The 26,501-nt window shown below is 47.5% G+C and overlaps 3 protein-coding genes across 3 annotated transcripts; 2 read left to right on the top strand and 1 right to left on the bottom strand.

Moving 5' to 3' along the window:
* Window positions 1-69: 69 nt before the first annotated feature.
* Window positions 70-17,541, top strand: Zswim3 (zinc finger SWIM-type containing 3). Its single transcript, XM_021638491.2, has 2 exons — window positions 70-466; window positions 15,156-17,541. Exons 1-2 carry the CDS (start codon window positions 312-314, stop codon window positions 17,086-17,088), a joined length of 2,088 nt encoding a protein of 695 aa, XP_021494166.1. The 5' UTR covers window positions 70-311; the 3' UTR covers window positions 17,089-17,541.
* Zswim1 (zinc finger SWIM-type containing 1) lies at window positions 331-22,795 on the top strand. The gene is made up of 3 exons (XM_021638505.2): window positions 331-466; window positions 18,247-18,689; window positions 20,037-22,795. The coding sequence occupies exon 3, from the start codon at window positions 20,177-20,179 to the stop codon at window positions 21,545-21,547; it is 1,371 nt and encodes a 456-aa protein (XP_021494180.1). The 5' UTR covers window positions 331-466; window positions 18,247-18,689; window positions 20,037-20,176; the 3' UTR covers window positions 21,548-22,795.
* Window positions 22,792-26,459, bottom strand: Spata25 (spermatogenesis associated 25). Its single transcript, XM_021637501.2, has 2 exons — window positions 23,874-26,459; window positions 22,792-23,515 (listed from the first exon to the last, which is right to left on the bottom strand). Exons 1-2 carry the CDS (start codon window positions 23,950-23,952, stop codon window positions 22,896-22,898), a joined length of 699 nt encoding a protein of 232 aa, XP_021493176.1. The 5' UTR covers window positions 23,953-26,459; the 3' UTR covers window positions 22,792-22,895.
* Between the last annotated feature and the right edge of the window lie 42 nt (window positions 26,460-26,501).

The following is a 26,501-nucleotide window of genomic DNA, read 5'->3' as shown; positions in this document are numbered from 1 at the left end:
AGAGTGGGCACGGTCGTGTCTATGTTGCGATTGGAGAATATTTGTGCCAGTTTGGGAGTTCCGCGTGTGATTGGCTAAATTGGCGAGGGGGCGGAGCCTTCGGGCTGAATAATAAGCGCTGAGGGTCATTTCCCTTCTGTCACAGAGCAAAGTCGCCCCCAGGTTGCCGTAACCGTTCTCCGCACCGGGCTCCTCCCGAGCTCCCCATAGGCCACCCAGTCGGGGCCGCCCCTGGGCCCGTGCCAACCGGTACCTAGTGACCTCTGACCCCTGGCGTGATTCTGGGCCCTGGTGAGGGCCAGTCCCCGGCCATGGAGCTAGGCAGCTGCTTTAAGACCTACGAGGACTTCAAGGAGTGTTTCAGCGCCTACAAAAAGGAGACCAGGTGCTCCTTCATTGTCAGGGACTGCGTCTCCGTCCGCTTCCATAACCTCAACCACGGCACCTCCTTCCGCGAGGATATCCTGTAAGGGCGGGGCAGGAGGGTGGGGTGGACGGCTGCCTGGAGGAGGAGGGCGTACTGGGGCCACGTTGCCTGTACCTGCTGAAAAGCGAGGGAAACCCCACCAGCGTGGCCTTGTGCTACCCGCTGCACTTGCTCCCATTCCTGCATTCACAAGCTTTCCTGGAATTGGCAGTAACTGCACTTTTTTTATTTTTGTTTTGTTTTGTTTGTTTGTTTATTGAGAGCAACTATCTTAAGCACCAGGCTTGCTGAGGAATGGGTCCGAAGGCCTTGGTAATTTCCTCCATTTGTCTCGTCTTTACAAAGCAGTAATGTGCTCATTGGTTGGTTGGTTGGTTCTTTCGTTGATTCATCTTGTAAATGATTTTTGGGCTCCCGATACACATCGTTTTCAAACACGTTTCGTATCCAAGACCGTGCTCCCCATTCACTCCTGCTTTCCTCCGCAGGGATGTGTGTCAGGATTATTGGTCGTTGCTCTTTGCCTCATTTGGCTTCATAGGCTAAGAGCCACGGAAAGCTCACGTGCTTTTAGGGCTCAGGTGAAACAGCTTAGTATAAATTTAACTTTTAGTTGTACTTTGAGAAAAAGAATGACAAGGTGCATGCTTATAATGTCTGCTTGAGAGGTTGAGGCAGGAGAATCATGAGTTTGAGGCAAATCGGTTTTTTAGAAATACAGGGCAAGGGTGGTGGTGGCAGTACACGCCTTTAATCCCAACACTCAGGCTGCAGAGGCAGGCCGATCTCTGAGTTTAAAGCCACCCTGCTCTACAAAGCAGGTTCTCTCCAGAGAGAGAGATAAGGGGCAAAATGAGAAGCAGGCCTCAGCGAGTGACTCCCTTGTGAAACGAAGGCCTTGTTGTGGCCAGAATTCTGCTGTGAAATCTAGTCATTATATGAATCGATTTGAAAGTGAACTCAAGTTTTAATTAGAACATATAGGCCAACTCAGAATCACACTACACCTGAGACAGTATTGAGCTATTTGGACAGCACTTCCAGACAAAAGGAGCCTGATGGTTACGGCTCTACTCTGACATCCAGGACGGTACACAAGATGAATAAGTGCCCCTCAGGAGCTAAAGGCATAGTGTATTTGGGCTTGGCAACCAGTGTGGATCAAAATACTGAAATTACAAATAGAGGTTGGAATGACAGCTCTGTGATTAAGAGGACTCCTGCTCCCGTGGAGGACTCAGTTCAGTCCCCAGCACCCATATGGCAGCTCACTAGCACCTGTGATTCCAGTTCAAGGGGCTCCAGGACACTCTTCTTGCCCAGGGTTCCAGCAAGCACATGATACACATACATATGCTCAGGCACACACACATACAGGTTAAATAAATATATGTCAGGTGTGGTGGTGAGTGCCTCTAAGTCCCAGCACTTGGAAGACAGAGCTAGGCCTATGCCTATGGGTTCAGCGTCAACCTGTTCTAATGAGTTCCAGGGCAGCCAAGAACTACATAGTAAGACAGTAAGACCCTATGTCAAAAAAAAAAAAAAAAAAAAAAAAAAAAAAAAAAAAAAACAAAGAAAAAATGATAATAAAGTTAATATTTTAAAAGACAATTAAAATCTCCTGAACAAGTACACTTTTTGTTTTGTTTTTAAACACAAGCCCTTTCTATGTAGCCTGGGTGGCCTCAAACTCATGGCAGTTCTCATCTCTGACTCCCAAGGGCTGGGATTACAGACTGACCCACCAAGTCTGACTGAGACTTTCCCTTGTCATTATTCCCTTCCAGTGCAATCAGGCTGTTCACATAGAATTGACATTGTGATCCATATTATGATCTAGAGATGATTTAAAGTACATGGGAGGCTGTGTACAAGCACTGTGCTATGTAAGACCTGACAGCTGTGTGGTGTGGAATCTGGAAAAAAAGCCTCTATGTGCTAAATGCCTTCAAAGAGATAGTCAAAAGGTAATCCCAGCACTCAAGAGAATGAGGCAGGAGGATTGTATGAGCTTGAAGCCAGCCTACAATACATAGTGAACTCCAAACCAGCCTGGACTTCAGCCTGAAAACGTTCTCTAAAAACCAAAATAAATAAAAATAAATAAAATGTAAAAGTTATACAAAGAAAAATCAAGCATGGTGGTGTATGCCTTTAATCCCAGCACTGGAGAGGGAGGGGCAGGTGGATCTCTATGAGTTTGAGGCCAGCCTTGGCTACATAGTGAGTTCCAGGGCTGTACAGAGAGACCCTGTTTCCCCTCCTGAGAGAGAGAGAGAACAAATTCAAATCCTGGGAAAGGTATACAAGGCTTCATACTGAAATGAGTGTTTTTTTTCCTGAGCTTGTGAGTGAACAGAGACCAAGAGCAGGAGAGCAGTGGTTAGCTGCTGAATATCGGAGAGGAATTTGATGAGAAGGACCCGTGGGAGTGAAGACATAGATTTATAAAGAAGGTGGCATGCTGTTGAAATTGGGCTGCCGTTCTTGGCAGAAGGTGAGGTCAGTTGCAGTCTGTCAGAAAGTGCTTTCCATGACTGAGATATTTGTACCCTATGCTATGTGGTAGCACTTCAGGCAGGTCATCCCTGCATCCAACATGGCAGGTGTCCATAGCAGGTGTTAATAATTGTTGAGTAAATGACTTATCAAGTGTTAAATATAATTTAGGAAAATGGGTGCTACAGGAATTTAGTTTGATGTTTGCTGTTCATATATACATGTATAGATAAATATACATGTATATATACATATATATGAGTTTAGGCATTTGTTTTAATATTTTTGTTGTTTTCCAGACAAGGTTTCTCTGTGTAACAGCCCTGGCTGTCCTGGAATTCACAGATCTGCCTGCCTCTGCCTCCCGAGCTCTGGGATTAAAGGCCTGTGCCACCACACCTGGCTTAATCTTAAATTTTTAAAGGTTCATTTCTATTTATATTTGTGTATATGTGTGGAAGCTGGAGGAGGACACTGGATCCCATGGAGCTGGAGTTAAAGGCAGTTGAGAACCCCCAACATGTGTACTAAGGACTAAAGTCAGGTCCTCTGGAGGAGTAGCAAGCATTCTTAACTGCTGAGCCATTTCTCCAACGCCAAGTTTTGTGGTTCTAAATAATATAAACAGGGGTTAGGGAAGTGGTTCAATCAACAAAGTGTCTGCCACACAAGCACAGAGAACTGAATTTGGATCCCCAATTCTCTGTAGAGCCTGGGCACTATGGTGTGCTTCTATAACCCCAGACCTGATGAGCAAAGATAGATTCCCAGAGCTCTCTGGCTAGCTAACCTAGCTGAATCTGTGAGTTTCAGTTCAGTGGGAGACCCTGTCTCAGAAGATAAGGTAGAAAGGCAGGACACAGTGGTGCATGCATTTAATCACAGCACTCCAGAGGCAGAGGCAGGCAGATCTCTGTAAGTTGGAGGCAACCTGGTTTACATATTAAGTTGCTACAAACCAGCCAGGGTAAGACAGGGAGTAATAGAGGTAGATGCTTAGTTTTGGCCTCCAGCCTCTAAACACAGGCACATTCATGCACATGTGTTCACACCTTCCTGCTCCTCCCCATCTGCCCTCCTCTTTGAAGGCCTGATTGCCTGCATTATACTAAGCAAGAGTGATAGAAAGGTCAGAGCAGGGAGAGGGATAAAAGTTGCACAGTTAAGTGTGCAGTGTTGAACTGGACATCACCTTGACTTTGTGCTGGTTTAACTACTAGGCTGTAGAAAATTTCTACTGTCACGTTTTCACTCATTCCATCAACAGACTTGTATTCACCCATGGCCAGGAGTTAGGGGAGGGCTGGAAGATGAGTGCACTGTAGGCTCTACCCTGAAGACAATGTTAGACTAACCTGGAATTCATGTGTGCCTGCCTCTTCATCCTAAGCAGAGACAAAGGGACTGCTAGGTAGCCTTTAACCCCAGTACTCCAGAGGCAGAGGCAAGCGGATCTCTGAGTTTGAGGCCAGCCTGGTCTGTGTAGAGTGAGTTCCAGGACAGCCATTCAGAGAAAATTGTTTTATTTTATTTTTGAGGCAGGATCTCACCCTTAGCTGGCCTTGAACATACAGTGTTATTCTACCTGCCTTCCAAGACCAAGATTACAAGTGTGAGTCACCACGTCTGGCTAGAACAGTTTGTTTGCTTGCTTGTTTGGAAACAGGACCATCCTTCCTCTTCCACACCTGGCTCCCTCGAATGTGGAATGTTCTTTGTTTTTGAGACAGAGTCTCTCTATGTAGCCCTGGCTGCCGAGACTTGCTATGCAGACCATTGCTGCCTCAAATACGCAGAGATCCGCCTGCCTCTGCCTCCCAAGTGCTGGGACTGAAAGGCTGTGCCTCCACGCCAGGCACTATTGAATGCTTTGGATCATGCATGGCACACTGGCTCTGTGTAGAGCTCACTGTTTGTGTTGGAGGAACTGGAGGGAATGTGGTGGACGTGTGTTTAGGAGATAATTTCACAGATGTTTCCATAGCCAAGTATAGCGACTATCTTAGCTGGGTTTTATTGCTGTGAAGAGATACCATGAGAAGGAAAACATCTAATTGGGGATGGCTTACAATTCAGAGGTTTAGCCCATTATTGTCATGGCAAGAAACAAGGTGGCATGCAGGCAGACATGGTGATGGAGAAGGAGCTGAGAGTTCTCTCTCCATCTTGATCCACAGTCAGCAGGCTGAGAACTGCCACACTAAGCCTAGCTTTAGCACAGGAGACCTCAAAGCCAGCCTCCACAGTGACACCTGTCCTCCAACAGGCAATTTCCAATTCTACCAAAATCAACATGCTAGTTTACCTGTAGCATGTTTACCTCCATTCTGCAAGGGGATTTCAAATATTTCCCCTGTAACCATGAGAGCTTTGTACTTTTTCCATGGCTCTTGGAGTTTCCTTTCTTCACCTTGCCTGTTGGCAAGCCTGAGACCTCTCACCTCTGACCCACTGATCTAGTGTCTCACTAAGTTTTGGGGACATTTGTTTTCTCATTATGAGTCCTTCAATTGTGCCCACATTAACCAAGTGTTTCCTACAAATATTCTGACTACTGGGTTTTTCCAAACACTCCAACAAGGCCACACCTCCTAATAGTGCCACTCCCTATGGGCCAAACATTCAAACATGAATCCATGGGGGCCATACCTATTAAACCATCACACACACATAGTGGGGAGATGATTTTAAAAATAAATACTTATACACTACACTCACATGGACTTCCTTTCTAAGCAGAGGGAAAGTGGTGAGCTCATCTAAAGAAAGTCATTTGAGGCTAGAGCATGGCTCAGGAGCTAAGAGCACTTGCAGCTCTTCAAGAGGATATGGGTTCAATTCCTATTCGGTAACTCTAGTTCCAGGGCATCTGATGCCCTCTTCTGGCCTTCATAGGTACCAGCATGCCAGTGGTACACAGACAAACATGCAAACAAAGCACCCATACACATGGGGGCTGAAGAGATGACCCAGTGGTTAAGAGCACTGGCTCCTCTTTTGGAGGATCCAGGTTCAGTTCCCAGCACCCACATGGCAGCTCACAACTGTCTGTGACTCCAGTTTTAGAAGATCCAACACCCTCACACAGGCATGCAAGCAAAACAGCAGTGCACATAAAATATAAATAATGAGATTGATCTCAAAAAAAATTTAAAAACATCCATACACATTTAAAATTTTGTTTGAAAATAATAGTTCAGGTGCTATATGGATAGCAGTGGCAGATGTACGTACAGGAAATTAGCAATTCAAGGTCAGAAAAACTGGCATAAGGGTTAGAGGTTGAGAGCTCTGGAGTCAGCTAGCCTTTATCCTTGACCTAGGACAAGAGTTTTAACAACAAAGTTTTATTCTGTATAAAATGAGGAGGTGGGGATAGAGAGGTGTTCCACAGTTAAGCGCACTTGATGCTCTTGCAAGGTACTCAAATTTGGTGTTCAGGCAGCTCACAACTGCATGGCTCTCCAGCTGCAAGGGGATCTGATGCCCTCTGCGGGATTCTGCGGGATTCTGCAGGACTGTGAGGGCACTGCGCTCAGGTGCAAATTTTGAGATTTTATTTTTATTTTACATTTATGGATGTTTGCTGGGCGTATTTCTGGGCACTACAGGTAGGCAGTGCCCATTGAGGCAATAAGAGTGTCTAACAACTAATTAACAGTTGTGAGCTGCCATGTGGGTGCTAAGAATTGAACTGAGAGGTCAGGTACTTACCATAGCATGTGCAAAGCCCTGGGTTTGATCCCCAACACTGGGGAAAAAAAACAAAACAAACAAACAAAGGCTTGGTGGTGCACGCCTATAATCCTAGCACACCGAGAGGAAGTAGCAGATTGCTGTGAGTTCAAGGCCAGCCTGGACTACAAAGCCAGGGCAGACAAGGCTAAACAGAGAAACCCTGTCTTGAAACATAAAAAAAAAAAAAAAAAAAAAAAACAGCAGAGGGTTTGCTAAGAAAATGCATGTAGCATCTGAATCAGTAACTATCTGCTGAAGCTGTTACTGTAGTGGATCACAGAAAGTGGTAGGCAGGATGGCATCTACCCAGGGCCGTGGTACAGGCCTGTAATCCCAGCACTAGGAAGGCTCAGGCAAAAATACTGTCATGAGTTTGAGGCCAGCCTCAGCAAAATAATGAGTTCAAAGACCGCCTGGACTGTAGAGTAAGATCCTGTTGTGAGAAGGCAGGGATGACAACTTGGTGGAGCACAGACCTTCCTTGTGTACTATCTTGTGTTTAATACCAGCACCACAAAAAGAAGGGGAAAGGATGCTATCATTTATGAGCTGTAGGTGGAAGAACATTTGCCTGGCACTCGTAGGGACTGAGCTAAATACTCAGCACTGAAGAAAACAAAACCAGGAGAGACTTTTATTTGTGAAAGGCGGAGGCAGCCTGGGAATGTAGCTCAGCTGACTGAGTGCTCGCCTTGCATGCACAAAGCTTCAAGTTCTGCCTTTAGTCCCACATCAGCCAGGTGTGTTGTCCACTTCTATAAATCAGCACTTGGGAGGCTAACATGGGAAATTACTGCAGGTTCCAGGCTAGCCTGGGCTAAAGTGTAAGACCCAGCCTCAAAAACACTAGTAAATACATATATAAATAAAATCAATATGTTACATACAATGATATAGGTGTATGAATGGCATGTTGTAATCCACTATTTTGTACAGTAACTAGAAATATAAGATAAAATCAAAATCTGATATGGTGACACATGATCTTAATCCCAGCACCCAAGAGGCCAAGGAGAGAGGATCGTTATTAATTGGAGTCCAATACAGGGAAACCCTTTCTCAATAAATAAATAGATAGATAAACAAAAGTCCAGCCTGGGCTACATACTAAAATTTTGTCTGAAAAAATATATATGTATATATAGTAGATGCCATTGTTAAAAACACTTGTTATAGCTGGGCACGGTGGGGCATGCCTTTGATCCCAGTACCCCACAGGCAGAGGCAGACAGATGAGTTCAAGGCTAGCCTGGTCTACAAATCGAGTCCAGGACAACTAAGGCTATACAGAAAAGCCCTGTCTTAAAAAAACAAAAAACAAAATACTTGTTATCCATGCAAAATACCCAGGTTTGGTTCCCAGCACCCACCTTGTGGCTCACAACCATCTGTAACTCCAACTCCAGGGGATCCAACATCTCTGGCCTTCAGGGCACTGCATGCACATGGTATACAATCATACATGCACACAAAACACCCTCACACAAAATAACAAACCTAATTTACACACACACACGTACATAACTAGAAATTTTATTATTTGTATTCTACTTATGTGGCGGGCAGAGGACAACTTTTAGGTATATTTCTCTCCTTCCACATCTGGTTCCCAGGGATCAAACTCCGGACAGTCAGGATTAGCAGCAAACACCTCCTATCCAGAATCATCTCACTGGCTCCCTAGTTAGAAAAATTTTAAAAGGTTCATTGTGGCAAATAATTTAGGAATGGAGACCTCAGGCAGGTGTGGTGGTACACACCTTTAACTCCAGCACTAGGGAGATGGGCAGATCTTTGTGGGTTCAAGGCCAGCCAGGGCTACACAGTGGAACCTTATCTCAAAAAACAAACAAGCAAACGAAAGAAGACTTCTTCAAACCCAACCTTGTAAGAAATCCTTCTTGCAGATCATAGAAGCAGCTTGTAAAGGAGAAAATACTTTGACCTTTTCCTCGATTGCCTGTCATTTATTAACATTCTTTTTAACGTAAGTAGGGCTGTTTTGTCTTTGTTGGATTTTGGGTGTTTTTGCTTTTGAGATAGGGTCTCACTGTGTGGCTGGCCTGGAGTTCCATGTAAAACAAGCTGAACTTGAACCTGAGGGACCCTCTTCACTCTGCCTCTTGAATGCTGGGATTATAAGCACCTTCCATCATGCCCTGCAGGAGAGCCGGGTTTTGTTGCCAGTGAGTTTGGGCTACATTTTAACTTACTCTGGCCTGTAACAAATCCTGCCCTGGTGTTGCCAGTGAATAGCCTCCAGCCTTTAGGCAACTCTTTGGCCTACATAAAGACTCTTATCGTTTGTAAAAGTCAAAGCAGTTTAGGGCATATGTACCAGGTAGAAGGACAAAGACCAAATACATATTTTACACTAACACAAATATATCCAAACTTGTCTTATTTTTTTAACACCTGTTTCAAGTGAGAACATCCATGATTGTTTTTTTTGTTTTGTTTTGTTTTTTATGCACTTTACAGACTGAGCCTCTTCCAGCCTCTCCATGTGATATTTATATTCTTCAGACTCTGTGAATACCCCAGTGGCTCTCTGCATTGCTATTCGGTTCAGTAACTGCTGTTTCCGTTCATTTCGTCCAACATTACATGTTCCAGGTTCTTTGCTAGGAACATCACAGACACTACCTCACTTAATTCTTAACATACACTTGAACCTAGACCGTTAATATCAGCGTGACAAGGCTGTGACTCATGACACAAAAATCTTGCCAGCGCCAGTTGTGATGATGCACACCTTTGATGCCAGCATCCTAGAGGCACAGGCAGGTGGATCTCTGAGTTCGAGGCCAGCCTGGTCTACAGAGAGTTCCAGGAGAGCCAGGGTTACAGAGAAAAACCCTGTCTCAAAAACACAAAACAAAAATCTCACCTGTAAACTCCTCACTTAAAAAATTCATTTCTACTTAACTGGTCTTCCCTGCTCAGTCCTGCAGTTTCCTTGACATTGTTGACAGTATCTAGCTGATAAATACATCAGATTAATGCAACACAAATAAAACCATGCAAACTGAAATTGCACACATAGCTCTCAAGAACTGAAGGACTGGGGCTGGGGAAATGGCTCAGTGGTTAAGAACATTGGCTGTTTTTCCGAAGGTCCTGAGTTTAATTCCCAGAAACCACATGGTGGCTCATAACCATCTATAGTGAGATCTGGTGCCCTCTTCTGGTGCACAGGCACACATGCAGGCAGAATGTATCAATAATAAGTAAATAAATCTTAAAAAAAAAAAAAAAAAAAAAAAAGAGTTGAAGGACTGGTGAAATCCCTAAATGGCATGCTGTCAGTCTAAGGAAGTGATAGAGTCTTTAATCCCAGCACTCAGGAGTCAGACAGGTAGAGCTCTGATTCTGAGGCCAGCCTGGTCTCTAAAGCAAGTTCTAGGAAACGCAGTACTACATAGACTCTAAAAAAAAAAAAATCTCTTCTTCCCAGATGTGTCTAGGTTTGTGGCAAGCTGACAAATACCAGCTAGCACACTGTCTCTCGCTAGTTCTTTTGAGGTAGGGTCTCATTGCATAGTCCTGGCTAGTTGTGCTGTCCTGCTTGGCCTTGAATTTCCACAACACCCAAACTCGCTCTGTTTGTCTGTCTGTCTGTCTGTCTGTCTGAGAGACAGGGTCTTGCCCACAGGCCTTCAACTCCAGTTTTCCTGCTTCACGTTCCAGAGTGTTTAAGTTACAGGCATGCACCACTGGGCCCTGTAGCCATAATTTGTGTGTGTGTGTGTGTGTGTGTGTGTGTACTATGTGTGTTTGTGCATTTATGTGTGCACGTGTATGAGCTTTCGTGTGTACAGGTACATGTGCTTGTGTGATGCTAAGTGTGAGGTCACAGTTGTTCCTCTACACTTTAATTTACTTTGTTTTGAGACAATATCTCTCACTAAACCATAAGTTCAGTGATTTTGCTAGTCTGGCTGGCCAGCAGGCCCCCAGGGATCCTCCTGTCTCCAGCTCCCCAGCATTGGAATTAGCCACAGACAACCATGCCCAGCTGTTTTGTTGTTTTGGTTTGGGTTGGGTGTTTTTGTTTGGTTGGTTTTTTGCAGGAGCACTAGGGACTAAACTCTTGTCCTCACACTTGCACAGCATGCACTTTACTAACTAAGCCCTTTTAGTCTCAAAAAAAATTTTTTTTTTCTGAGACAGGATTTGTATAGCCCTGGCTGTCCTGGAACTCACTCTGTAGACCCAGGCTGGCTTTATACTTAGAGATCCGCCTGCCTCTGCCTCCCAAGTGCTGAGATTAAAGGCATGCACCACCATCTAGTCTCAAAATTTTTAAATATTTTTTTATTTTATGTGTAAGAGTGATTTTTCTTCATGTATGTATATGCAACATGTGTGTGTCTGGTGCCCAAGGAGATCAGAAGAGGACATTGGTTCCCCTGGACCTGGAGTTAGTAATTGTTGTGAGCCATCATGTGGGAGCTGGGACCCGAATCCAGGTCCTCTGCAAAAGCAATGACTGCTCTAAGCTCCAGAGCCACCTCTCCGGCCCTAGTCCTGTAGCCTCAAATTTAAGATAAACTCCCATTTAGTTCTCTTTTTTCCCCTTATTAATTTCTATGAATGAATATGCCTGTAGTTGGTTTTTGTGGGTTTGTTTTTTTTTTTTTTTGGTTTTGTTTTATGTGTGTGTGTTGAGGGAAGGGAGTTGGGCTGTTTCTTTGTTTTATGTGCTACACAGCTCAAACTGGCTGTAAACTCAGGACAGTCCTCCTGCTTTAGCTTCCTGAGTGCTAGAAATAGTCACATGGTACCACCAGTTTGTTGGATGCTTTTGTCTTCAGTTAACTAACAGCTCTAACTTAAAATGGCTGATGAGTAGCTAATGCATAGCCCAGAGTGAACCTCCAAATGTGATTGTGTCGCTGGTCAGGCTCCTTTCATCTTGGCATACTACATCCTCAAGCCTGTCTTGTTTAGGACAGCTCCCCACATGACACAAATGCACAAGTTGCAGCCAAAAGAAAAAGCTTTCCTTCGTTTCCCGCAGATTTCCTTTTGTGGTTCTTTCTCCATAATTGGTCCAGTGACCTTTCCCAGTCCTCACAACATGACCTTAATTGTAATTAAGCAACGGCTATTGCTGCCCTAAGCAAGTAGTTGTGTTGGGGAGGAACAGCAACCTGGATAAAACTGGCTCTTTGGTTGGCAGGAATATGTTGAGTTTGACAAGCAACAGTTTTGGATTAGACGCATCTGTGGTTGTCCCTCGGTGTCAGGGGGTGGGTGGGTTCCAGGATGCCCCTCTCACATAAAATAGCATAGTACTTAGGTGTACCCTACACATAACCCCCTTCATACATGACGTAGATAGTCATTACAGTGTATTGTTAGGCCATTAGTGACAAGGGAAGTGTCTATGTAGTCAGAACAAGCACAAATTGTTTTTGTTTCTTGTTTTTTACTGTACTGGGGTTTAAACCTAGGGCTTCACACCAGGGTAAGAGTTCTACTTCTGAGCTACAGCCCCAGAGAATGTTTTGTCTTGTTTGTTTTTAAGACAAGGTCTTTCTAGCACAGACTAGCCCAGAACTCCTGTGTGGCCCTGGCTACTGTCAAACACGTGTCAGTCGTTCTGCCTCGGTTTCCAAGTGCTGGTTCTAGAGACATGCACCTCCATTCCTAGCCTAACTCCATTAGACTGCAGGTGTTGGCGTGCCCACAGGTGTGATGCTGTGGAGGGCGGGGCATGCGTGTGTCTAAACCAGAAGACAACTTTGTGAAGTCTGTTCTCTCCACCTTTGGTGAGCCCAAACTCTGGTCACCTTTACTTGCTGAGCCATCTCCAGGCCCTTGATTAGAGATCTGTAAGGGGAATGTTGATCCTAACCAAGGTGGTAGAGGTCAAATGAGGATAAGGAAGAAACTCAGAGATAGTAAACTATTTAGACTATAGACGAGCAAACTTGGTTCAAACCTCCATGTGCTGCTGCTAGCTGGAAGAGTAAGTCCTAGATTCTCATCCTTGGGAGCCTCCTTACGCCTGTTTCCCTCTGTAAGATGGAGACAAACTAGAATTCTTGCTAGTGTAAAATGAGACATTAGGACGTCAGTGCTGCCTGGCACAGAATCTTCAGTGCATGTAGCAATGATGGGAGAGCATTTCAAAACTTGTTCACATGGTAGATACAGGCTGGGCTCAAGTTGGTGGCAGAGTAACAGCCTCACTCAGCAAGATGATGGGTAGGGTGGCCATGGCTGTAATCCTAGCACTTGGTAGGCTAAGGCAGGAGGATAGCCATGAAGTGAGGCCCTGCTCTCTACCCCAAAAAATAGAAGCAAGAAAAGTGGGGAAACTGGATGAAGAATGAGAAGGAAGAATTAAAAGAATGCACAGGACTCCAACCTGGCTGGGTAAAAGAGCCAGAAATAGTAAAAAGAGCTTTGTGGTTGGCAGTGGCTCCCACAAACCGTCACTAAATACACAGCAAGTCAGTATAATCTGATGACGAGTTGAGCCTGAAGAAGAGCAGGGCCCAGCTTTCTAGGAAAAAAAAAAAAAGGCTCCACATATCCTGAATGATGAATGCACTTTGAGATGTAGGGTGGGAGGGTCATTCAAACACAGGTAAAACACAAGCCACTGCCAGAAGACACTGTGGAGTGGACAGGGGAAGTTGTGGGCAATCTGTTATTCTAAGGCACCAGCAAGGTGGACAGGGTGGAAACTAAGGTTCAGTGGCCCTTACTCGCTACCTTTGCTGGTCTCCTGGACTTCTCCAAGGACTTCCCTAGAGATGGCGCCACCTCTGTGCTGCGCTCACAACAGACGCAGATGTTCTCAGCCCCAGGCCCCTCCACCCTGTTATCAGAAGACTGACATATCCTGTTTTCCTAAACTTGCCCCACAGGGTGGGCAAACTGGACCAGCTGGATAAGAGTGTTTGGAAAAGTGTAGGTGGAGCTCCAGGCTGTGCCTCGTCATACTAGCAGCTGACATTTCTTTTCCCCTCTCCCTTAGTTTTTCAACTGGGCCACTCCCTGAGGAGGCAGGGGTGTGACCTTTCCCACCCACTGTCAGTCCGTGATTCAGGCATCTATTATGTCATTGATAAGCATCTGCTGAAGGAGCAGCATTGTGTCATGTGCTAGGAACACACTGAGGAATGATTAATCTCAGCACTTGAGACATCCCCACTTAATGTTGCTGGTCATGGGAACTGCAAAAGCACCTGGCTTTAGCTCTAGCATAAACAAAAGGCCAAGGCAGGCTCTGGGCTAAATATTTCAGCTGTGGTTCATTTTAGTCTTTATGATAACCCTAATGATCGTGTCTCATTTTATGATGGGCATACTGTATCCACAAAGGTGGAATGACGTGCCCGAGGTTAAACAGCTTCCCAGTGACGGCCAGGATTCAAAAGACTCAACTCGGCCTCCAGTGTTTCCCAATTTGATACCTACAGGTCTGTAAGACCTTTTAATTGAATGCAGAAAATTCCAGTTCAGGATTAATTACTGTAGCTCAGAGTTATCCATAAAGGCTGACAAGAGAAGGGAGGATTTGGGTGGTCCTTGAGCCCAGGAATTGAATGGAAATAAGAAAAGAGAAAGCAAATGATTTGATAACCATCCCCGTAAAGTCATCCCTTTTACCTAGGGTGCTAAAGCTAGAGGGTGAGACTATCTTAGATGGTTCAACTGCTCCACCACAGACCCAAATGCCTCAGGATATAGATATTTCTCTTTTCAGAAGCAATCAGAAATGTTCTCTTCTACAAATAAGCCCAGGCCTGTGCTATGCCCAGAGGACTCTGAGGACACTCCTGGTCCTCAGAATGTTGCTGTTGAGGAGGATAAGGCTGTATTGTCCCAAATGAATGAAGAGGACTTTGATTTTTGAGAGAAGGCCTTGCTGCATAGCGCAGCCTGCCCTACAGCTCACAGCCTTCTTGCCATAGTCTCCCAGGTGCTAGGATTATAGGCACAGGGATCATTTAAACAGAGAGATTAGCTGGGTGCTCTAGCGCTGTTGTCAACTTCCCCTTATATCCTGCCTCAGATTGGGTTATTGGCAGCCACAGATGGCAACAGACAGAATGACAAAAATTGGGCCTTTAAGCCAGGTATAGTAAATAGCTCACCTCTGTAACCCCAGCTCATGGGAGGCTGAGCCAGGAAGGTTGCAGCAAGTTCAAGGTCAGCCTGGATTACATCATGAGTCCCTGAATTACATGCCAGTCCCTAAGCTATAAATAAATAAGTAAATAAATAAATGAGATGGCCCTAAAACTATATGGAGGAAACTGGGGGTGGGAGTGGGGGTGTGATATAGTCTTGGGGGAGGAAACTGAAAATGTTGGGACTAGAGAGTTACTGCAAATTTTTCTTTTTTACATTCTATACTGCTGTGTGATCTCTAGGAAACTTATTGGTCAATATAAATAGCTAACAGCTCTTATCTTAAGAGAAGGGCAGCCAGCACCTTTCTCATTGTCACCTCTACCTTCCCTAGATATGTGCAGGTGAAATTTGTCTGTATTCGGACGCAGTCAAACAGGAAGAGAACACGGAAAGTGGACAGGTGCCCAGCATACCTGCTCCTGCAGTACAACGAGAGGCTAGATAGACTATTTATCAGTGAATTGAATATGCAGCACATCCATGCTGATTTTAACCCTGCTGCTGGAGGGGTCCCTACTAGCCAACCTCAGGGGGCAGTATGTCTGCCCAAACTCCAGCCGGTGCAGCTCAGCATCAAGAAAGACCTTGAGACAGCAGAGAAGCTCCCAATAGAACCATCTTTTTGCGTAGATAAGGTACACGAGTCCTCAAATCCAGAGCAGGAGGGCATCAGTCCTTCTGATCTGGCCAAGATAGCAAAAGTGATGAAGAACTTTCTCACGGTAGACGAAGGCTCAATGGCCTCCTTCAGTGTGGGGACCAGCCAGGACCTGGACCGGCTCAGCTTCCAGAGCAGCAAGATGAGTGACTTGTTCACCCGCTTCCCAGAGAATCTCTTGCTGCACCGGGTGGAAAACAGCCAGGGCCATATTCTATATGCTTTCTTGGTGGAGAACAAGGAGCGAGAGAGTCGCGTGGTACACTTTGCTGTGCTCAAGGCTGAGACGGCCTCCTCTGTGGCCAAGATGCTCAGTATTTTTACAGAATTCAACTGTGATTGGCCCAAGGTCAAGGTGGTCTTTGTGGACCCTTCATTCCCTCACCGAGCTGTTCTTCAGGAGATCTTCCCTGCTGCCCGCATCCTCCTTTCTATCTACCACACCACGCGTCTCTTAGAGAAGAAGTTACATCAGAGTTCAGCAAATGCATCCTTTAAAAGGCTCATGAAGGAAGCCCTTCGGGAGGCTGTGTTTGTCTCTTCTGGTGCAAGCCTGCAAAACCTCTGTCAGATGTCCCAAGCCCTCCTGGATGAGGAGCTCTTCAGGTTCCTCCAGGCCCATTGGTTCTCCTGTGAACTGCTGTGGTACATGCATGTGAGGAAGGGCCTGCATGCGTGTAACACCTACATGGACAGCCTGGATATTGTCACCAGCAAGGTGTCAAGCCTCTTTCGGGAGCAGCGGTCTCTACTGGACTGCATCCTCCACTTTGTGGATTACATAGACTTCTTTAATACCAAAGGTCTTAAGAGCTTGAACACAAATTCTCCCAAGTTAAAGAGAACTCCCAAGCTCCCAAGCACACCACCAAGGCCCAAGAAGCCTTTTAGAATTTGTGGAGGGAATGTCACCAGGCTTCCTGTGGAAGAGACAAAGCCAGACTCACAGCAGTCTGAATTGCTACAGCCCCAGGATCAGTCCTCCAAGGGCGGCATGCTAGATATCTTGCACCAGAGTGGCTTTGAACTAGCCTACAAGTTGTGCCATAATGAGTGGGAGGTGGTGCAGAATTCCACCCACCTGGTGGACATGGCAGGTTCCTCAGTAGCTGTTCAGCTGCTAGAGGACTCACACCAGGTGAGCAAAGATGGCTGCAGCTGCAGCTGTTCCTTCCAACAGTGCTACCACCTGCCATGTCGGCACATTTTGGCCCTGCTGCACACCAGCCAGCAGCCGGTAAGGGAAGCCATGGTGTGCTGCCGGTGGCAGAAGAAATACCAACACCTCCTTGGCCCCGATGGGGAGCTGCGAGACCGAGGCGTAACTCCAAACACAGATCAACCCGAAAAGCAAGGTCAGAACCACCTGATTCGGGACCTGAGCCGGGAGCTAGCGAACCTGTTGATGCAGACTGAGGGGCCCGAGCTGGAAGAGCGCTGTGCCACCCTGCGCAAGATCGTGGACATCTGGGCTGACCCCTATCAGCTCCCTGAGTCCAGTCAGCAGCCAGTTGACTTCAGAGATGTGGGCTGCCTTCCTTTCCTCTGGGGAAAGCTAGAGGAAGGAGACAATCTCCCTCTCGCTGAAGCCATGGTTGATGACTGAAGTGTTTGTCCTGGTGCACTGCATCTCAAAACCTTGGAAGTTTGAGAGTTCCAAGTGGGTGGGTCATGCTGTCTGTCAGTATTTTAATGTGTCTTCCTAGGTAAGGGCTAAGAACATCTTAACATTGGGGAAGAGGGACTCCACTGTGACAGTCCTTTGAGTCTGCCCCTTTCAGCCCTACCTTTGGCATTCTGTAAACACCTCATTCTTTGTTCAAAGCCAAAGTTATTCCGTACTGAAAGGTCATGCCCCTTTCTCCCCAGCCCCAGAGGTCAGATTACATTGACACTACAGAGACGACCCTTGTCCAGGATAGGATAAACCAAAATGGGCCTGCAAAGAAGCTTTGTTTTTGGAGACAGAGGGGAGGAGGGTGGCCCTTGACTGTCGCTGCTCTTTAGAAAATACCTGTTATGTATTTTTATTCACACTAATAAAGTTGTTTTTGTTTCACTTTTGTGTTTTCTGAAACAGGGCCTCATGCAGCCCAGACTAGCCTCAGACTTTCTCATTTCAACGGAAACTTGAGTGTTGTGTAATGGGGTGTGGTGTCAAATCGAACCTGGTGCTTCACATTCAAAGGGTTAGTGATAGAGTGCCACTTCCTTTGCCCTCCACCAACGAAGCCTGCAACTCAGATGTTATGTGTCTTGCTCATTCTGTTCAGGAGAGGGACCAGTGGATCGGGAGGGAAGAGACCCAAATCCTAGATTTTACTTCGAGCCACTTGTAGGGACGATGTGGGCAAATTCCTAATTTAAAAAAAAAAAAAAAAAAGTTTTTTTGTTTTTTTTTTCAAAGAGGTCTAGAGCATGGAACTTGGTGTGTAGACCAGGCTGGCTTCCGCTTCTCCAGCGAGGGGATTAAAAAGGTGTGCCACCACACCCCGCTGTTGTGAAGACTGGGTCTTACTAGGCTGCTTGGGCTCGAGCTTCAAACTTGTGATCCTACCCCGCCCCTCAGTAGCTGGAATGACAGGCCTCGGTTTCTCCATAAGGCAGCGAACACAGTAAACATTTGCACCTTTCCCTATCCTTGTGCATTTGCACCTTTCCCTATCCTTGTGTCTTCGGAGGCTGACAGCTCCGTATCCGACAAACTAAAGGTTTCCGTATAAAACACTGCTGTTCACTTTTATTTTATTTTGGCCTTTGAAAGGTGCTGCTTTTCCAGCCCCCTAGACCGAAGGGAGGTTCCGCCCTCGGGCCGCCCGTTCCCAGAGTGAACATCCTTCTGCAGACTCTCATTGGCTTCCTCTGGTCGAGCCCCCCATAACCCTGGTAACAGCCTCCGCCCCGGAGTTGCCAGTCCCGGATTGGTCCGTAGCGCCCAAATTCAACGGCGAGCTCTTTAGGCCTTTGGCCTGAGTCACTGCGAAGCTGGCGTGGTGATTGGCGAGCGTGGACGTCAGTCAGCCGGAGGCGGGCCTAGTGTGGGAAATGGCTGCCGCGTGGGCTGGTGGTTGAACGGTCTCGGCAGCGGAGGCGTGAAGCTGAGTCGCAGCGCCTAGCGCCTACAGCTCCCACCGGTGGGAGGTGGAATTCGGCTCCGCTGGGCTTCAACACGAACCTCAGCCTCCCGCGTTCCCCACCCCGGCTCAGGTGAGATCAGAGGCCGCCTTCCCTTTAGACTCTATGAGATGCCATCAGGATCTGGAGCCAGAGAATCGGCTTCCAGTAGTCTCGATGGTGGACAAATGGCCTACGCCTTAAACCCGAGTTTCTCATCTGCGAAACGGGGATAATAAATGGAGCCAAACGGGAGACATTTGCATAAAGCAGCGCAGCCAGTCGGGATACGAGAAACTACACACTTGTTAAGCTCCCTTCTATAGTGAAAGGAATTGAGTTTCAGAGAAAGCCACTTGGCTTGCTCAGTATTTCACAGCAAGTGTTGAGCGATTGCTTTTTCCCTGGTATATACCAGGACCAAAGGAGAGAGTTCGTAAGAATTAAAGAATTTGTAAGCAGAAAGGCTATTAGAATATTTTAAAAAGAGTTGAATGTGATGACACATGCCTGAATCCCAGCACTTACTTAGGAAGCTGTGGGTTTGGGTCAAGTCAGGGCTACACAGCAGAATCCTGCGTACACAATAGAAAAGAAGGCCATATGTTTGGTTTCGTTCGGTTGGTTTTTTTGAGATAGGGTTCCTCTGTGAGACAACCCTAGCTGTGCTGGGTAGACCAGGGTGGCCTTAAACTCACAAAGATCCACCTGCCTCTGCCTCCCCGAGTGCTAGGATTGGCCTGTGTTTTCAATCTCCTGTACTGCCAATGATCTATGTAGCCCCACCCCCACCCCAAAGCTGTGAGTCTTAGTTTTTGAGACAAGATTTCACGTAGTCTAAAATGGCCTTGAATTGACCCAGCTGCCTCCACCTCCCAACTGCTGGGATTACAGGTGTGTGTTGCCACACCCAACTTCCAGTCCTTTTGTTTCGTTTTGGGTTTGGGGTGTGTGTGTGTGTGTGTGTGTGTGTGTGTGTGTGTGTGTGTGTGTGTGTTGTTGTTGTTGTTGTTGTTTTCCTCTGACAGTTCTCCCTAATTGCCTCTACTGTTGTAACTGGTCCAGATGGCCTGATGATCCTTCTGCCTAAGCCTTTTATGTAGCTCGGATCACAAGTGTGCACCACTACACTTGGCTTCATGCCTATCTAAGTTCCTGGGAAATGAGTTTCTATGGCTTGCTCATAATTTTCATCTCACCTACGGTAATCTCCCCTAGAGCAACCTTCCAACCTTAATTATTGTGCCCTGCCTTCCCCAACATACTCTGGCCTGTTTCTTGTTTTTTTGTAGGTTTTATGGCCATTATCCAATATGCCCTTATGTGCTTGTTACATATCTGCCCCTGGAAGATACACAGTGTTTGATAAATCTTGAGATATTGTCCAAATAACTAAAGAGCCAGGTCCCTACTGTCTTAAGTGTCTCTTCCTTTCCATAGGCCCATCTGGAACAGTAGCTAAAACTACAGTCTAGCATCGCATGGACCTATGCTGCCCTTGAGAAACTTAGGGCTTCCCTGACGGCAGTCCTGCAGAGGAAGTATCCTAGCCTGGGCCTCAGACAATTCCCAGCCCCTCCATGGCCCTCATAGTGCTGAACGGACTTCTTATCAAGGACTCAAGCCCACCTATGCTGCTCCACCAGATCAGCAAGACTCCTCAGCTCGATGCCTTCAACTACCAGAGCTGCTTCATGCAGGACCTCTTTGCTCACTTCCCTGAGGTCTTATTCATACACCGGACCTATAACCCACGAGGCAAGGTGTTATACACCTTCTTGGTAGATGGACCCCGGGTACAGGTTGAGGGGCCTCTTGCCCGAGCCGTGTACTTCGCCATTCCTATCAATGAAGATGCCAAAGGCCTGACCCAGATGTTCCAGGTGTTCAAGAAGTTTAACCCAGCATGGGAGAGAGTCAATACCATTCTGGTGGACCCCCACTTCCTCCTGCTGCCTACCCTGACCATGGAGTTCCCCACTGCTGAGGTCTTGCTCTCAGCCTTCCACATCTGTAAGTTCCTCCAGGGTAAAGTCTATCAGCTGTCGCTGGAGCAGCCTGTCCAAAGTGTGCTTCTGTCGTCCCTGCAGAGCACAATGTGCTCAGCCACGGCCGGCAACCTGCGGAAGCTGTACACGCTGCTGGGCAACTGCGTCCCCCCCAGCAGGCTGCCTGAGCTCCACCCGCACTGGCTGCTCAATGACCGCATCTGGCTGACCCATCGCTGGAGAAGCAGAGCCCAGAGCAACCGGTACTTTCAGAGCCTGGAAGTCACAGCCCACACCCTCAGCCAGCTTTTTGGTGCCACGCCATTTGAGAAACAAGGCATGGCATCTGTGTTCCGATACATGCAGCAGAACCCTTCAGACAAAGCCAGCCTCAGCCCGGCTGTGACTCCCCAGGACAGTCACACTCCTTCAGACACCAGCCCTGAAAGCCCCAACACAGAGCAGCTGGTGGAAGCCCGTATCCAGCATTCCCTCAACGCCATTTGCACGGGGCCAGCAGCCCAGCTCTGCCTAGGTGAGCTCGCCGTGGTCCAGAAATCCATGCACCTCATTGGCTCTGGCTCAGAAAAAATGAACATCCAGATTCTGGAGGACACACACAATGTCCAGCCCCAGGCCCCTGCCAGCTGCAGCTGCTACTTTAATCAAGCCTTCTACCTGCCCTGCCGCCACATCCTAGCCATGCTCAGTGCCCGCCACCAGGTGCTCCAGCCGGACATGCTGCAGGCTCAGTGGGCCTCAGGCTGTGCCAACGGCCTGGACAGCATCCTGGGCAGCAAGTGGAGTGCCACCCTGGACAAGCTCCTGGCTGTGACTCTCCTCACTGAGGAGGTAGGCCGGCTCTTACAGCACTGCAGCAAGGAGGAATTTGAGCGTCGCTACAGCACCCTTCGGGAACTAGCCGACAGCTGGATCGGCCCTTACGAGCAGGTCCAGCTCTGATCACACACATGCACACCCAGTGCTGGGAACTGAACCTAGAGCAGTACATACATTAGGCAGCTACTGCTCTACCACTGCCTCTTCTCATTTCTTATTCCGAGATAGCCTCTCACTAGGTGCCCAGGCTGGCCTAAAACTCAGTACATAGCTGCGGCTGGCCTTGAGCTCCTGATCCTCCATCTCCCAAGTGCTGACCTCTTTTTATTTTGAGATATTCTCACTAGGCTTCCAGGCTAGTCTTGAACTCACTCTGCAGATGGCCTGACTTTGAACTTTTGAGCCTCCTAACTAGCCTCCTGAGTAAGTGAGATTATAGGCTGTGTCACCAGGCCCAATGTCCGATGATGTGATGCCCTGAAAAGTTCATGTACACGTACCTTCACATCCTCCCCTCTACACACTCCAGCCTCCTGTCTAGAACGTGTGAAGCTCCATAGAACAGAAGTCAGAAAATCTTTTCCATTAAGGGCCCAGTAGTAAATATTGTGGACTTTGACGGTCTCTGTTCTGCATTCTGGCTTCAGTTTTGACAACTTTCTCATAAGGAAAAATTATTTGTAGCTCAAGAAATTTCTGAAAACGGTTGATTCCTTCAGAGAGATGCTGGGTGATAAGGCTGAAGGTTCAGTGTTGGTAACTACTGCCCCAGTCATGAGATGGTTTACGTGACCCTGGCCCGGGAGCCTTCCCGCAAAGGAAGAGGCTGCTATGGTGGGTCTGCCAAGCATCCCACTTTTCCTGTCCCACCCTGGGATCAATAAAATGAATGTTGTATGCCCACGCTTGTCTCTTTTATACATGGTCCCTTAGGGCCGTGAAAGGAGGATTGGCAGGAGGATGGTGCTTCGTGTGAGTGGTGATTCTCTTTTTTACCTGCCATAGTTTCTATACCTGGCTCTGCCTTTACCAGCGAGACTCCAAGCAGGCAGCTCTCTAAGCCTCGGTTTCTCTGTAAGATGGGCATCCTCACACAGTGTGTCACAGTAAAAAGAATGGCTTTCTGTTGGCTCAGCCAAGTGTTCATTGCCATCATTTGCCTACAGTTGCATCTGCCTTCAGCAAGTTTGGGACACAGGCAAGAGGAAAATCCATATTGTCTAGGACTACAGACAAGAAAAATGTCTCCAAATAGGGCTTTCTACCTAGGTAACCCAGTGTAATCTGCTCAGAGCTCTCTTGGTGATATCAAGAACCTCCTGTAGGGTGGTCCTAACAAAGCAGTGAGATTTACCAGGGTGCCTCCGTGACCCACACCCTCTCCCCATCCCTGCCATAGCCATCCCCAACCTTATCTGCCCAAAAACCATACGGAGAAGCCGCCCTATGTATCTCATGCTATTTCATCTGACTACAAGCAGGAGCCCCTCCTGGATCTCACTAACGGCATCTGCCCAGGAGCCACGTGGGCGTGCGCCTGCTCCCACTGCCACCCCTCCACAGCTCCCTCTGGCTCTGGATGGGCCATCATGAAAGCTTGAGCTGCCCGGATCAGGTCCTCTTCCCGCAGGCCTGGCACAGGCACGGTGGGGATGCCAGCGATCATCATGGCCAGGGTAAGGATGCAGATGTCAGGCTGGGAGCCGGCCTCCTTCCCCCCTGCCTCGGAGGGTATCGGCAGAACCCCAGGTGACAGCCCGCACAGCAGCAGCGGCCGGGGCCTGCCAGGGCCAGCCAGGTAGGGAGGTCTGCTCCGGGAGCAGGGGTCTGCCCAGCCCATGTTCTCCAGCTGCCTCATGGGGGGCAGTCTGGGACAGTATCGGCTGTGTTCCTTCCTCCGAGCTGTCTCCCAGCTAACTCCCCCAGAGCAGCCCCTGGCTTCAGGCACTGCCAAGGTGGGGCCCCAGGCCTGGGCAGCAGGTGCCACCTGCTCAGCTTTCTGGCTCAGTGGGCCTAATCCACCAGATGACACCACCACTGGCTCTGCAGGACTATAGAGGCCAAGAGACGAACCTGAAGAAGCAGCCCCACCTGCAGAGACAAGAATAAGATGGAATGTTATTCTTAGTCTCTTGGAGGAAGAGGCCCTGAGGGGCAGGGCCTGGGAGCAGGGACAATCAGCACCAGCCCAAGAGGATGGTCAGAGTTTGGGAATGTAAGCATTACTCATATCTACAGCTCCAGCCAGTCCCAGGACTGCAGGTGATGGGGAAGTGTTTGTTAAATAAGTGAGCAAGTGGGTAATTAGTAATTGGCAAGGCCTTTGGATATCTTTTCCTCCAAGAGAATTGAGTTCACAGTCAGCCCCCAAACATCCAGCAGCACCTCGACCCCCACCCCCGAAGCCAGAAAGCAGCTTTGCCTGGGAAGCTCTGCTGTCCTCTCTCACCGTGGCCGGAAGGCAGAAGACCCAGATGAGTCTGTGGAGACATGAAGTAGGACATGGCTGCCCCAAAGTCGCTGTTCATGAGGGAATAGCCCTATTCCTCTTGCCCTACTCTACAGTTTTCTACAGTGTCACCTCATAGCCCCTGTTACACCCAGACGCTACCTCACAATACTAACCTGTCCATTATAGAACATACATGTCACAATGGGAGGGAATTAAATGGGCCCTGGGAGCAGGAGCAGGATGTTCCGGGCTTTTGCCATTATCTTGGTCAAGACCCACCTAGACAGGTGTTTTCATTTTATTTATTTTTTATATTTTTTCTTCCTGGTGCTGGGGCTAGAACCTGGGGCTTTGGGAATGCAAGGCGTGAGCGTTGCCTCAGAACTACATTCTACTTGTTTGCGTTTTGTTTTGCTTTTTTGTTGTGGTAGTGTTTTTGTTTGTTTGTTTGTTGAGACAGGACCAAACTAAGTAACCCTGGCTGGTCTGAACCATCCCACGGTCTACTTCCTGTTCCAGGCCTGTCTGCTGCTTGCTGGGATGGAAGTCATGCACCCCCTTGCCCAGCCTGGTTTTGCTTTTGTATGGCTGGCCTCAAACCCTTGGTCTTCCTGTCTCAGCTTTCAAGGGGTCGGGAATATAGGTATGTGCCACCACACCTGGCTCCACTCAGACTGTTTTGTTCCTCAATATCTCCAGCTGCAAAATGGGGGGGGGGGAGGAGAGGGCACTGCCCCCTACCTAACCAGGAGTTTCAAGGGTGAGATCAGATTATCCCTGTGGACACTAGTAATCAGAGATACAAATGAATGAGCTCAGTGCTTTTGTGCCTTGCAGTGTGAGCCAGGCCATTCAAACATTTGCTCCCTCATAAAGCAAGCATTGGGGTGTGCCTGCAATCCCCGCACTCGGGTAGGAGAGGCAGGAGGATCAGAATCAGAATCTAAGGTCATTCTCCATTTTATAGCAAGGATGAAGGCAAACTGGGGTACAAGTGACCCTGGTTTTGTTTTTTTGTTTGTTTGTTTTTTGTTATTGTTGCTGGTTTTAAATCATTTGCTGGAGCCAGACATGGTGGCTAACTCCTCTAATCCCAGCAGTTTGGAGGCAGAGGCAGGGAGATCTCTGAGTTTGAGGCCAAACTCAGAGATAGTCTACAGAGCTAGTTCCAGAACAGCTACATAATGAGGCCCTCTCTCCAAAAAGACATTAAATAAATAATGGGGGCTGGAGAGATGGCTCAGAGGTGAAGCGCACTGGCTGTTCTTCCAGAGGTCATGAGTTCAATTCCCAGCAACCACATGGTGGCTCACAACCATCTAGAATGAGATCTGTATACACAGTAAATACATAAATATTTTAAATAAATAAATAATGTTCTTATCTCTTGGCCTCTGAAAAATGACATTTGGTCCAGGTCACTGGTGGTTGGCACAGGCTCTAGGAGGCTCTGAATAATGCTAGGGCACTACTCCATCTTAGATCAACCAACAGAATCCCAGGGGCACACCTATGCATCAATATTTTTAAGTTCTTGAGGACATTATAGTCAGGCCTGATAGATCAGGCCTGGAAGCCAGCTAACTGAGAAGTAGAAGTAGAAGCGCTTAAGGCCAGCATGAGCAACTTAAACTCTGTCGAAAATGGTAAATAAAAAGAGGGCTTGCAGCAGGGTGGTGGCACACGCCTTTAATGCAGAGGCAGGGGGACCTCTGTGAGTTACAGCCTGGTCTACAAAGCAAGTCCAGGACAGTCAGGGCTCTGTTACACAGAGAAGCCCTGACTATAAAAACAAAAAACAAGACGAGGAGGAGGAGGACGAGGAGAGAAGGGGGCTGGCAGCTAGACAAGGTACTACTACACACCTTAATTCCAGCATTCAGGAGGCAGGCGGATCTTTGTGAGTTACATGCCAGCCAGGGATACATACTACGACTCTGTCTTAAAGGGGCAGGGGGAGGCTGGAGGGTGCGGTGTGGTGGTACAACACTCATGGGGTACTAAACTCAGTTCCTAGTACTGCAAAAGCCAGAAGCCAGAAATACTACCCCATGCCTGTAATCTCCAGTTGTGAGAGAATTGCCAGGGTTCAGGATGAGCCTTGCTACAGCATAAGACCCTGTCTCAAGCCACAAATGAAAACAGCAAATAATTACAGTCTTCTCCCAAGGTGAAACCTCTGATCTAGGAAATGCTTCTCCATTCTGATCATGCATTAGAACTGCTTTTACAAAAACTATCAAGTAAGGCATTGAGGCTCATGCCTATAATCCTGGTATATGAGAGTGTAAAGCCAGTCTAAGCTATAGGCGAGACCTTGTCTAGAACAAAACAAAACAAAAAACCATGATGGCTGGGCCAGGTGGCTCATGCCTTTAATTCCATGACTTGGGAGGCAGAGACAGGTGGATCTCTGTGAGTTCAAGGCCAGCCTGGTCTATAAATCAAGTCCAGGATAGCCAGAACTACACAGAGAAACCCTTGAAAAAAACAAAACAAAAAAGTCGTGATAACTGGGTTTAATTCTCTGACAAACCACAAACCAAAGGAGACTGTTGGGATGTGAGGACAGAGAATGTGTCCTAGATAATTCAAAGGAGTGTGCATGCTGGGGAGCCCTAATAT

The sequence above is a fragment of the Meriones unguiculatus genome, chromosome 4 (assembly GCF_030254825.1).
Source record: "Meriones unguiculatus strain TT.TT164.6M chromosome 4, Bangor_MerUng_6.1, whole genome shotgun sequence".
In the NCBI taxonomy this organism is placed as follows: domain Eukaryota; kingdom Metazoa; phylum Chordata; class Mammalia; order Rodentia; family Muridae; genus Meriones; species Meriones unguiculatus.
This window is presented reverse-complemented; position numbering and strand designations above follow the sequence as displayed.

Coding starts and splice junctions, on each gene's coding strand:
- Zswim3 (XM_021638491.2), top strand. CDS start 312: ATGGAGCTAGGCAGCTGCTTTAAGACCTACGAGGACTTCAAGGAGTGT. Junction 467..15,155: donor TCCTTCCGCGAGGATATCCT/GTAAGGGCGGGG, acceptor TACCTTCCCTAG/ATATGTGCAGGTGAAATTTG.
- Zswim1 (XM_021638505.2), top strand. CDS start 20,177: ATGGCCCTCATAGTGCTGAACGGACTTCTTATCAAGGACTCAAGCCCA.
- Spata25 (XM_021637501.2), bottom strand. CDS start 23,952: ATGAACAGCGACTTTGGGGCAGCCATGTCCTACTTCATGTCTCCACAG. Junction 23,516..23,873: donor TCTTCTGCCTTCCGGCCACG/GTGAGAGAGGAC, acceptor TTGTCTCTGCAG/GTGGGGCTGCTTCTTCAGGT.